General features: G+C 42.3%; 2 protein-coding genes across 2 annotated transcripts; one reads left to right on the top strand and one right to left on the bottom strand.

Annotated features, from left to right (window-relative positions):
• Positions 1–1213: 1213 nt before the first annotated feature.
• LOC104454317 (L-type lectin-domain containing receptor kinase S.4) lies at positions 1214–4012 on the bottom strand. The gene has a single exon (XM_010069129.3). The coding sequence runs from the start codon at positions 3581–3583 to the stop codon at positions 1499–1501; it is 2085 nt and encodes a 694-aa protein (XP_010067431.1). The 5' UTR covers positions 3584–4012; the 3' UTR covers positions 1214–1498.
• A 7299-nt stretch (positions 4013–11311) lies between these two features.
• LOC104454318 (LOB domain-containing protein 29) lies at positions 11312–12742 on the top strand. The gene is made up of 2 exons (XM_010069130.3): positions 11312–11668; positions 11988–12742. The coding sequence occupies exons 1-2, from the start codon at positions 11390–11392 to the stop codon at positions 12375–12377; spliced, it is 669 nt and encodes a 222-aa protein (XP_010067432.1). The 5' UTR covers positions 11312–11389; the 3' UTR covers positions 12378–12742.
• The last annotated feature ends 116 nt before the right edge of the window (positions 12743–12858 follow it).

Here is a 12858-nt window from a genome sequence, read left to right on the forward strand (position 1 = left end):
TCGAGGGAGTTAATGAAGCCAAAAGCCGTTTTTCTTTGTCTACCAAAAAGAGTCCATGTGCCATTCTGAGTCTATACAATCAGATAAAGCTAGGATTCCCTGTGAAAATTCCATTAGGGCATATTCTTTCCCTCCTGCTGTGGCCTTAGATGGTGCCATATCTTGGCATGGGCAAATGGATGTCCTAATAAATCATCAAAAATGATTGCTTGTCATTTTTCCATCCTTTTCCTTTTAATTTTGAGCAAAGTACTTTTCCAGGCTAGCTTTCCTGTCCACTTGTGGCTCTGAATGATTCTGTAAGATGACCAGGAGCAAACATTTCACGTGTTAAACTTATTCCTTGTCTCTATGTATTATTTTTATGCATCTGCAGTCTGCTTTTGTGAAGGTGTAAGAATCGAAGGAAACAGTTGGCCGTTCGTCATGGTTGGTCAGCCAACATTATAAGGAACGAGCCTTGAAATTTCAGTTGAAATGCACCCGGTAAGATCTAAGCAAATACGAGGAAATTTCGAATTCTAATTTGCATTCTAGATTGAAAACGGACAGGATAGGCGGTCGGTTCACAGACCACAAATGTTTCACACCATCTGTTTGCATTATCATTCCTCTTTTCGCCGGAAATTATTCGGTGGACAACCAAGTCCACAGGATGGTACAGAACTTTACATACGAGCCGCATTGAACGTGTCTGAATCTTATTGGACCATGTATTGGAAACTGATCTTTCAGTTGGGTTGTGTCAATATCTAATGTTGTTGTCATAGAATATAATTGCTTAGAGAACCGACTTGGGTGGCTTGGCAGGTGCACCTACTCGTGATGAAAATATCAGGAGCGCAGGTAGTGCCTTTTTAACTTTTAACGCAATTTCTCTTCTTTATACCGTGGGTCAAAACCTCAATTTTTCTGGATAAGTAACTTTCACCACCCGAAGAGGTAACGAGAGCATCGCCATCCATCCCCATTAACAAAAGTGCCATACAACAGATGAAAAGCACAACTTGTTCACTCTTTCCCTACTCATTGTCTTCATCAATTAACATCATATCAGAAGGGAAAATCGGCAGGACCGTGTGCGACAAGATGACCCGGTTAATTGAGTGCAAAACACAACAACCATTCTCGATACATTCGCCATAATTTCCAGGCTCCAGGGGCAATATGCCGCATTAAACTTACAATACCGCTTAGCAAAACAAAGTCATAATAAGCAGCTAGAACATCGCTATCATTCATGAAAATCGAGCATAGAAAACTCGAAGGTTACATAAGAAGATATCTTGAATCGAACTAAGTATTAACAGAAGAAGGATGAATGCTGATGACCTCTGGACTGGAAGCAAAAAATCCCATAGACAATTCTAAAAAACTGAAAAAAGGGGATTATACGCATATTATGTACACTGCACAAAGGCAGAAAAAAGCTTGACGTCAAACAAGATTACAGAAAATGTCGACACAACACAAAAATATCATTAGGGTTCTCCAGCGGCTACCTGCCATCCCCACTGCCGGAATGCGAAAGCGGTGAGGCCAAGCCTGCTTCAAGATCACGATCCCGATCCCGATCCCGATCATCGGATGAACATGTGCTGACCTTCTCCATAAATGAAGACGTCGGATACCGATAGGAATGGACAAAATCATCAAAATTCCCATCGCTAGCGCTGCAGATTTTGCCCTTCTTCTCATCATCCGCATCTGGTGCGGCCACTGTCTCCGGCAACGCCACCTGCCCTTCTAAGTATCTCACCACCTGCCTCACTGTAGGCCGCGACTCCGGGGCATTGTTCGAACACATCAATCCCAGCTTCAACACTACAACGGCCTCGATCTCGTCAAATTCACCTTTCAATCTCGAATCCACCACATCCAGTATAGCCCCTGTCCTCCACTTCTCCCACACCCAGTCCACCAGAATGAGCTCTTCAGGCAAGGCTTTCGGCTCGATAGGTCTTCTGCCACAGACGACCTCGAGTAGCAATGCACCGAACGCAAACACGTCCGAGCTCGTCGTGGGCTTGCCCGTACGTGTGAGCTCGGGCGCGAGATAACCCAATGTGCCCACGACGCGTGTAGTGCTCGGAACAGCCCCGTGCTCGTATAACTTGGCAAGACCAAAGTCGCCTAACCTACCGTTTAGCTCTGCATCCAGTAATACATTGCCGGCTTTAATGTCTCTGTGGATTACAGTCTGCTCCCATTCCTCGTGCAAATACAAGAGGCCCGAAGCCACGCCTTGGACAATTTTATATCTCTGTACCCAAGTCAGAACGGTTTTGGGTTCATCAAATAGGTACTTGTCCAAGCTTCCATTAGGCATGAAGTCATAGACAAGTAAAAGATCGCCCCGACGCCGACACCATCCAAATAGTTGGACTAAGTTTCTATGCCGAAGACGCCCTATGGTGGCAATCTCAGACACAAATTCTTGCAGACCCTGTTTTGATTCGTGCGAGATCTGCTTAACCGCGACTTCGGTGTTTGTGTTCGGTATAGTGCCCTTGTAAACTCGACCAAACCCGCCGAATCCAAGCAGCTCTTTGTCTCTAAAACCGCGGGTCGCCCTCTTGAGTTCTTTGTAAGGGAATCGATGCGGCCCAATATCGAGCTCCCAAGGTTCAATAACATCTGCATCCCTGATCTTCTTGATGATGAAAACGGCCAATGCAGCAACTAAGATAACCACAGCAGCAGCGGTAACCGAAACTGCTATAATTAAGGGCGTATCGCTCTTCTTAGGCCCGGGAAGAGAAGGGAGAGATGACAGAGACAAAGATCTAGCTTCTCCATTCATCGTAAAACTCCAACCCAAGATGTAATGCTGGCTAGCGAGCAAACCGGTCGCAGCAGAGAACCCGACATACATGGTTTCCTCAAAGACCGAGCTCAGATCCACATCTAAAGACAGAAGCGAATTACTGGGCTTGACGGAAGACGGCGAAATCTTCACATCCAACTGATTGTTGAGTGAATCATAATCAATCCAAGCAAAAATTACTTTACCACTCTTGAGATTAACGTCCTGCTTTGTGGAATTCTCAGCGTAATACGCAGCAGGGGCAGACTTATTAGACACTAGACTGTTGATGTCAATCCCAACGTGGTTGTCGTTTATGTCGGCAAACTCGAAGTCCTGAACAGTGTCAAACTCAACCGCAAAAACATGGTTCGAGAAGTTACCATTATCGTTCGTGTTCAGAAGCCCGAGGTACTGACTAGGAAGAGCCCCGGTAAGCTCCTTGTCGGGAGAGATCGTGAAGACGAGGCCGTGACCCCCGAGCTTCGGGTACTGAGGGACAATCGCGAAGGCAAAACAAGTCGAGAAGGACCTCACTTTGCCACTGCCCGAGTCCTTGAACCGAACAGGGGACGAGTAGAAGGCGTGCCCAAGAACCCGGAGCGAGTCTTTGGTGAGGCGAAGGGCGCCGCTGTCCTCGACCTCCGCGACGCCGCTGAGGCTCACGTTGCTCCCCACGGCGCCGTCGAACCCGGTGAAGAAGAGCTCGTCGGGCAGAGAAAAAGACGGGTCCGCGAGGGCCAGCAAGAGGCAGAGGAAAAACAGGGCTCTGGCCATGGAAACAGAGAGAATTCTCAAGATTCCAGGAAGCAACGGAAAACGATAAAAAAAAAAGAAAAGGGTGACTTTTTTCAGCTCCCGGGCAATGGCGGGAGAAGTTGGAACGCAGAGGACCGAGAAAGCCGACGCATCTGGCCTTCTTTATCCGAGGAGGACCTGCGGAAACAGGGGAAAGGCAGGGGAAGGACAATCGGGTTGTTGGGGTCGGAGGTGGAAATGCGGCACTCGGTTCACATGGGTTTTCTCGTGGCTTCTCGCGGGGGACGAGAGTCCAAGGCCAGGGACTGTTGTGAATGCGTGTGGTTTGGACGGAATGAAATACCAGAAGGTGCCAAGACAGGGGGATGAAAGGTTGGAACTTGCCCCACCGCACCCACCGGGGATGGACAGGAACTGGTGAAGGTGTAGGCTGCACAGCACTCCCCTTTAATTTCCTTTTTCAAGGCTTTCCTGTTCCTGTCAAGGCTGCTAAATGCTTGTGCCACTTCCACACATGGTTCCAGTTGTTTTATCAAGGATAAGGGATTAGTGCTGGAACCCCTAAAACCTGCTGTCGTGGTTTTTGTATTTTGCTGTTTTTAATATAATTTATTTTATTTATTCAGAGATTATATTAGCCACCTAGGATGGAGAAACAGATTAAAGAGGCCATGTCTGTTAGCAAAATTAGATTAAATTAAAGAAATGATTTGATTGTACCGATCAGATAGATTTTAATAATTCAATTGTACTTTGGTAATAAGTTAAGAAACTTCTAGTGCACTTTTGGAATCTCTAACACCTCTTATAAGAATATTCCATATGTATTTGGCCACTATTGTGATTTGAGGAAAGATTTGTATGCTTGGTTAGGCACATGGAACGGTGTTGACATGAGTATCTTCGTACTTAGGCTGGTGTCGATCCATGAGGATAGTGAGATGCTTTGCGAATCCAATATTACCAACTTAATATGGATAACTACGTCGTAAAACTCATTAGAAATGAAGTCAAAAGAGTCTTTATCTCATTTATATTGCTTTGACTATATGAAACCCCAAAAATAATAAACTTTTTAGTGGTTTCTCCTTCTCTCAACAATAATGTTCAGGCCACATGAAATCCTTTAGATTTAGAGATTTTAAAAAACTCGAGTGATATTAGTATAAGGAAAACATAATATTTCTATTCGAAATAGATAACTTTCTTGAAATGTGCAATTCTTTTTAAGTGTGTCTCTAAGGCACTCGTTGAAAGATTTTAGCTATGCTTTAGGAGCATATATGTCTATTCGAAAAAGAAAACTTTATATTTTTCACATGTGCAACCTTTTACATGTGTTGGCATGTGTTATTAATATTTTTAGAGGCCTTGACTAGTCCTACTAACGAGACTCCCCATTAAAAGTAAGAGACGCGTCTCTTCAATCTCATATGAAGCCGGGTTATGAAAGCTCAATCCCAATATTAAGGAGTCAAAATTCGTACTTCAAACAAGAAGCTAATCTCTCTCCCTCACCGACCTCTCTCTCTCTCTCTCTCTCTCACCGACCTTGTTTTAGGTCAATTTCTGCGACATGTCTGGCTGGTAATAGTCACAGACCATTGTTCCGCGTGATGCTCGGACAGGTCTTCTAAAGTTCAAATTGCATACGAACACTGTTTTCAAGATGCTGGGTGCCTTGCCCCTTTTGCCTTAGCCGTGCGTGGCCATTCTTTTTCACATGCTCTGCTCTCCAGTTCAGCACGCTCACGCATCAGTCTTTTCCCCCACTTTCCACTCTCTCGCTTGCTAATTCAGCCAACAGTTTCCCGCTCCTAATTCCTCCACTTTCTAAGCGCGAGAGGAGCAGTTGCACGGGTGAGATTTTCTCCCACTTGGAAGTTGTCTAGTCAGCGTTCAACAAAGAAAAAACGGGTCATCTCCCAAACCCTCTTTTGATATCCTTCTAACCGAATATAAAATAAACGATTTTTTGATGAGAAGAATGTTATAAAAATATTCAAGGTCACTCTGATCGCCGGCGTTCGTACATTTTACACTATTAGTGGATGCTTAGTGCGGAAGAAAATCTTGTGTTAGCTCTAATTAAAAAAGCCAGGAGTCCAAAAAGTCAAAGGCCAGACATAAGCCTCAGGCGATTTCCAGATAATTTAAGCAGCAAATTTGACCAAACGTGTAATCCCCCGGAAAAAGGCTAAGACAAAAAGTCTCAGCGGAGGGTTGACTTAAGGAGCTGCGTTAGGTCGTGAACAATGTCCATAATCTGGGATCGTTGAGTCCCGCTGATCGTCCTTTAACCCTCGCAATTATGTGTATAAAGCGTGTGAGGTTCGAGTGATGATGAGCCTAATTGACATTATAATCAGATGAGCTTGAGACCCTTCCACTTCGATTCGTTGACTAATCATGAGTCCCTTTTTTGTGGTTTTCATGATTAACGTTGCCGCTGCAGAGTAATGACGCAAGAAAATCAAAACGAAATCGAATTGGTTCTCCAAGCATCGTATAAATTAATTGAGAAAGGGAAAGTTGGATTGGTTTCCGATGTCGTTTGAGGTTGTTTGGGGGCCAAGGGTACGAGGTCAACTACCGCGCGCGGGCATCTTTCTCTGTCCCTTGTCTTTTCCGAAAGATACCTTTGATGAGGTATGTGGTGACGTACGTTTGCGTGTGTGCGCGTACATGTATATTCAAACGTGGATAATTGAAACGTCCAATCCCGAATGATCCGGCAGTCCACAAATAATAATAACAATAATAACTATAATTATAATTATAATTATAATGTTTGGTTAGTTCGCGTGGATAAGATGCTCTTCTTAACTAGGAGCTCTCTAAAAAAAGAGGTTAGGACACGATGGGAAGATGTATATGGCCAAGGAAGTTGAGAATTTCATAAGAATTACGACATGAGATTGACTATATTCTTGCTAATCCTATGATTTTTATAAGTGAAAAGGTTACATACAAACATACGTAATCAATTATTGATTATTATGGAAATAAGTACGTAATGATACCGTCATATGACTGCTATAAAGACGACACTAAATCAAGTCAACAAAAAATGCAAATCGTTAACTTAAAAGAGGTTTCAACAATAAATAAATAAATAAATAAACTTAGAAGAGGTGTGCCAAGGAGTTTGAGTAATATAAGCATGAAGAGAGCAAGATATATAGATTTAGATTTAAATTCGTCAAACGAGTGGATTAAGTAGAAAACAATCTGTCTCACATTAATCCTTTTAACCCGTTTTAACTCATCCACATGTAATATAAATTTAATTACCCATAATCGACCCGATACATACCTAGAATGTTAAGTTGTGAACCCATTTAAGACTTGTATTATTTTTTGTCTCATCAAATATGGGTTAAGAAATTGGTTTACAACCCATTTTGATACAGATTTCACAAGATATAAATTGAAAAAAAAAAAAAAGAGTTAATGAAAATATTACCGTACACCAGGCGGCTGGCAACCGTCGCCACCGCATGCCGCCCTTCAGCCCCGCCCTGGATGGCTTGCTCATCATATGGAGAAATCTCAGGTCATTGCTTTAGGTAAGCCCCAAACGCGAAACGAAAATTGAAGAATCAAGGAATCTGTGGGCTGTAGTTTTGGGCCCTAAGGGACACATGGGCCGGCAATTTCATCATCCATCAAGGCCCGAAGCTCCCATTTTACACACTTCGGTAGCAACAATATCAGATTTCTGAAAGCCTAAATTCATGGATAACTTTGAGAAGAATCATAAGTATGCATATTGTAATTGAAAAAAATTACCGCGTCGGATAATAATAAGTTACTGTTCACTCACTGTCTCCTCTGATAGAACTCGTCATTCGCTTTAACTAGCAAAAGAGTGAGCCAGTATACGCACGAGGAAAAGAGAGGAGAAAATTTTAACTATGCGTGGAGAGAAATATATTAGTTTAGGAAATGAATTAAATAATTGTTAAGTCATTGTGAAAGATTGGTTGCCGTGTATGAAATATTCAAATTTAAAATCGAAATTAATGAAAGATGACTTAAATTATTAATTGACTTATTTGTCCATGAATGTACTACTTGTATGCGAGTGTTTGAGGGTAGAAGATCCTGTTTAATATTATATAATAGCGTAACAAAATTATATTAACCACATTTTTTTTGCTTTGTTTAATATTTTTGGCCAGCTAAATATAAGTTAGTTGCCGATATTTTCAAACATACTTTCCTTTATTGAAAATTACCATCAACATGGAGAAGGGGTTAATGATACATACCTCTATATATATCACGAAATCTACTTTCATCATGGAAAAGTTACTAATCAAGTATGAATAAATTGCTTTTTTGTTATTAGATAAACTTAATTTTTTAATGTAAAAGTTACTAATCACGTGTTAGAGAGTTTCAGTGGGGAAAAATAACTTCCAACCTTATCCTAAATTCCCAAATTCCTTGATATGTTCATTAATTTTTTCACATAAAAGAATTGGTATCAGTATCAATAAATATTAAAAATGCCAAAGAAAATTATCAAAAAAAAAAAAAAACCCTAAATCTATTTTACAAATGTCAATTCAATTTTAAACATTTTGATAATTTGCTAAAAACTCTTTTTAGCTAATTTTGGGTAGAAATAACGAACGTGTACGCTAATTATTTTACATGGCGCAATTGTTGATGTGGACAAGTTTTACAATTTTTTCAGAGTTTTTGCTGGATTATATATATATATATCTTTCATTATAGCCGTCGAGGGTCACCACCCTCACCTGGATCTAGTAAATGGGTGTGGTTCCCAAACCAGGGATGGATTGGACTAGTCGATCATTCTAATAAAACCGATTAAGTTTAAATGAGAGAATGCCTCGAACTCCATGAGAGGTGAAAGACACCTAAAATAACTAATGTTCTCCATATCAAAGAACGACCCAGAAGGCAATGCTACCGAACCCATTACGTTCCTTGAGGGCTCGAGCTATCCTCCAAATCTAGAGGCTCAGCGCGGCCACTGCGGCCTTCGAGGCTGCAGAGGCGATGCCAAGCTCGTGTGCGGCGTTGAGGTCTATGCAACCAAAGAACTCGATGCGACCTCTTCAATGAGATTAGAACAGAGATGCGTGAGAGAGAGAGAGAGAGAACGTCAGCAAGGTTTTAAAGGAGCCGCTGGTTTGCTGGCTACGATGGACACGATGGAGGCCGAGGACGGTGACGACGCCTTTGTAGCAGCTTGACCAACAAAATGAGACCAGCATTCTGTTCGGTTTTGATAAGGTTTAATGTAACTTAAATGAAAAGGGAAACGTATCGCAATACTATGTCCGAGAGAGAAGACAGGTACATATTTGGGGACCATTAGGGCAGCAGATTTGTATCCTCATTCTCTAGACGTTTTAAAAAAAAAAAAAAAAAAACAGTCCGGTTCTCCCTTTGGAATTGAAAACTAGACCGCTTGGACCCAGGTCCACTTTTAGGAACTAGAAATCGGATTGACACTCCCGAGAACCAAGCCAAATTATCCGATTCTATTCGGTCCAGATAGTTCCTGATTTAATTGGCCCATCTTGCTTCCCCTACATTTAGTGAGGCCTTTGTGCTCCCTCTTGCGATTGATGAGGGCCTGGGCAGGGCAGTTACCCTAGCTAGCTCGCTTGCAAGCTTGATTGGTTGTAATGAAAAGAAAAAATAAAAAGTAAAAATTTGATAAAATTTGCAAAAGTTATCCACGTCAATTGACGGCCATACCACATAAGAGGGCCATTGTCCGCATCGACAATTTCCGGTCAAATCGACCAAAATAACTATAATGGCGAGTCATCAAATAATTAATGACTATATTGGCTAAATTAAAAAAGGTTTAAAACTGAATTGAAGATTTCTATCAGTAATTATCCCGTTTCGTTAGGTAAGAAAGGAACTTTTAATTCATAAACAATCAGTAAATTGTGAATGCCACCAGGGCATAGATAAGACCCATCAGCGTAGACTTGGCTTCTGTTGGAACAATTCGGCTAGGGTAGATGGACAAAGCAGATGTGGACACCAGCCATGAGCCCCCAAAAACCTAAGCACTTGCAGCGTGACAGAAAGAGACTGATAATTGATCCATGATAGAGAAAGACACTTTCATCGTTAATCTCGAAAGTGTCATCCTCGCCACCCAAAGTCACTTTCGCCACCATTCCCAGAACACAACTTGCCAGCCCCTCTCTCCTTTCCCCCATGCATGCATTTTCATCATTCCACGGAACAGCGCAGAAACAGAAAAGATTAATCAAAGGTCGAGGCCTTCACCAGTCTATGTGACAAGACACAAAGTCGGGGCCATTCATGTTACCCAAAACAGCATCTGTCCCCTCCTCATTTCTCTCTCGAATTACCAATCCCTTGCTTTCCTTCCTAGAGCTCTGAAGCAGAAGGACAGGAAGTCCAATTTATCCCATTTATTTTTTCTCGCCCACTTTGGCCTTTGACACCCAGTGTGAACTGTTCAGCTTCAATGTCCTCCTCTGCTTCTTTTGGGGGTCCATTTCGATGAGCACACCCAGCACACCCAGCACATTATTTTTTGAGTGGCCAACAGCCAAACCTGATAATGGGTTTTCCTTAAAAAACTGAAAAATAATGCACGGACGATCAACCTCATCGAGTTTTTCCAGGTGGGTTAAAGAATGCATGATAATGGAGGAATTAATTGAGTCCGGACAAATAGCCGTCACGAGTCATGCACTCTATTTGCCCAATCCCTAAGCTAGGAAAGCTTCAAGCCTGCAGATGGAAACAATTCCGACACTGTTCCAGCTAAAAAGATGGGATTTTTTTATGTCACGAGCCGTAATGCACCAACCTGTCTGTCAGTTGATTCCGATTGAAAGTCCTCACGAGACAAAAGGATAAGAAGTATGACATTGGTATCTGCATGCTGCTGATGAGAGTTTTTCCTTCACATTTCGGCACGTTTATTAGACAGCTGATGGGTCCCGTCAGTGCTCAGATTGAGCAACTATAGAACTGTCATTGTCCAACATGACCCTTTTGATGTAAGTCGAAAACGATGTGCACTATGATTTCTCAGCCGTTTGTAGAAGAACCATAGTCATCAATGAACGGCTGCCTGCTTTCAAAGTATTCTAGCTTGAGAAGACTATGATGCCCCTGACTGTCCAGTCTTGAGCTTTGCCAAACAAAAGTTTTACTCCTCTTGCTCAGCTCCGTGTTGAACGCTTGTTCTGCGCAAATCAACATCTTGGAATGCACCCTCTCTAGCTGCCGATTCTAAATTTGGGAAGTGCGGAGACCTTTCTATCATCTTTTTCCCTTTGTCATCATATATCTTTGGGCAAATGGTACTTTGAATTATTGTTATGAGGGAAAAGAAATAGTTATTGTACTTGTTTACTGTAGGAAATGCTTGAAAAAGGACCAATTGCATGTACTGTTTCCATTTAAAAATACCCAATTTATCAGAAAGATGATGAACTCTACCTGATGGTGTAGCAGGTGAAGAATCTTCACGAATTAAGAGCCCTTTTATGGCATAATTTAGGAAAGGTTACCCTATTTGAGAATGACAATGTAGGCCACAAAGGAGACCTAAAAGTTTGCTCACACTTTTAATTAAAGGGAGAATGTCTCTTTGAGTCTCGGCCCCAGCTAAAAAGAAATTTCTGATGCACTATCTCCTTATTCAAATGATGGTTATAAAGAGCAAATCTCAACTGCTTCTTCATCTTAAACAAACCAGTTCCTCCTCCCAAGTTTGAGTAATACCTCTCGAAAACATTACCCATTTTGACACTGTTGGTTTTTATAAAGAGGGTTAGGAAAATGACAGGGCTTGGCTCTTCATGTGGTGCATGCAAGTTCCTGAGGAGGAAGTGCACCAGCGACTGTGTTTTCGCTCCTTATTTCTGCTACGACCAGGCCTCGACCCATTTCGCGGCCGTTCACAAGGTGTTTGGCGCAAGCAATGTGTCCAAGCTGCTGCTGCACCTGCCAGTGCACACCCGGAGTGATGCTGCAATCACCATTTCTTATGAAGCCCTGGCCAGGATGAGAGATCCCATCTATGGTTGCGTGGCTCACATTTTTGCACTCCAGGAGCAGGTCTTCTTTTGATCTCTCTCCTGTCCTGTTTCCTTGTGGCTTTTGTCCTGCGATGAGGGAGCTACTGCCTTTACTTTGTGAACCATGCAAACTCTTCTCATGCATCCACCTCATGCCCTAGTCAGGACTAGGGCTTGATTCTGTTAATAGGGACTTTCTAGATGTGACCGATACAGTAATTATACTATTCAACCTTAAATCCCCCAACTTTTCATCCCTTATGATATGGTCTCAAGTGAAATTGAGGAACATGTCTTGTCATCAGAATTGAATGAGTAATACCAAAGAATACTGATTATCTTTGAAATGGGACATGCAGGTGGCTAATCTGCAGGAGGAGATCGAGATTCTAGGGACCCAAATGGCCAACCTTGGAGTTGGGGTTCCCAGTTGGAGAAATTCACCTGTTCCTGGTAACCCCAGCAATTTTGGTCCACAGTTCTCAGGGAGTGATGCCATGAACGTGCAATTCTATCTGAACCATCAGCAGGACCCACTTCTTCCTCAGGCAGAAGCTGCTACCACCACCAACCTCCAGGCCTTGGAAAGCTCAATGAACGAAGAGTTCCCTCCTATATATGGTTGGGAGGATCAGAATCCGTTCTGTGACAATTACCCAAATCTTCTGGAGAGACTCTTTGAAGGTGTGGACCGTGAGGCCTTCAGCAGTTGTTCATGGCTGAACGGTGGAAATGGTTTAGGAAAGTGATGTCCCAAGAAGCTTCTAAGCTTTTTGAGCTGTGGCAATCTATTCAGTTGTTGCATGGCCACTGGCTTCCTCTAGGCTCCAGGGGGCGGAGCCAATTTTGGAATGGGATGTGATGATTTTGCGGAAAATGAGAATTTTTTTGCTCTGTTTAATGTAATGAATCCCATGTACATGTAGCTAGGTTGCGGTTTATTTCTACTACCGACGAGTCGGGATAAGATAGGGATGGTTCGTAGAAGAAATCTCCTAAGCTTTTCATATTCTATTTCAAGGAGGGTAAATGATATGATGTAGGATTAAGAATGACTTATATTATACGGCATGCATCGCCAATGACTTCATTGGAGAAAAAATGTGAATAAAGAAAGCATCGGTGTCTAACTCGCAATCGATGTGTCTTGAATTTTTCGTCCAATGTTTAAGAGAGCAACAATTCTTTTCACTAATCGATTCCTTGATTGACGATTACTTTACATTATAC

Source organism: Eucalyptus grandis, chromosome 7 (genome assembly GCF_016545825.1).
Source record: "Eucalyptus grandis isolate ANBG69807.140 chromosome 7, ASM1654582v1, whole genome shotgun sequence".
NCBI lineage: Eukaryota > Viridiplantae > Streptophyta > Magnoliopsida > Myrtales > Myrtaceae > Eucalyptus > Eucalyptus grandis.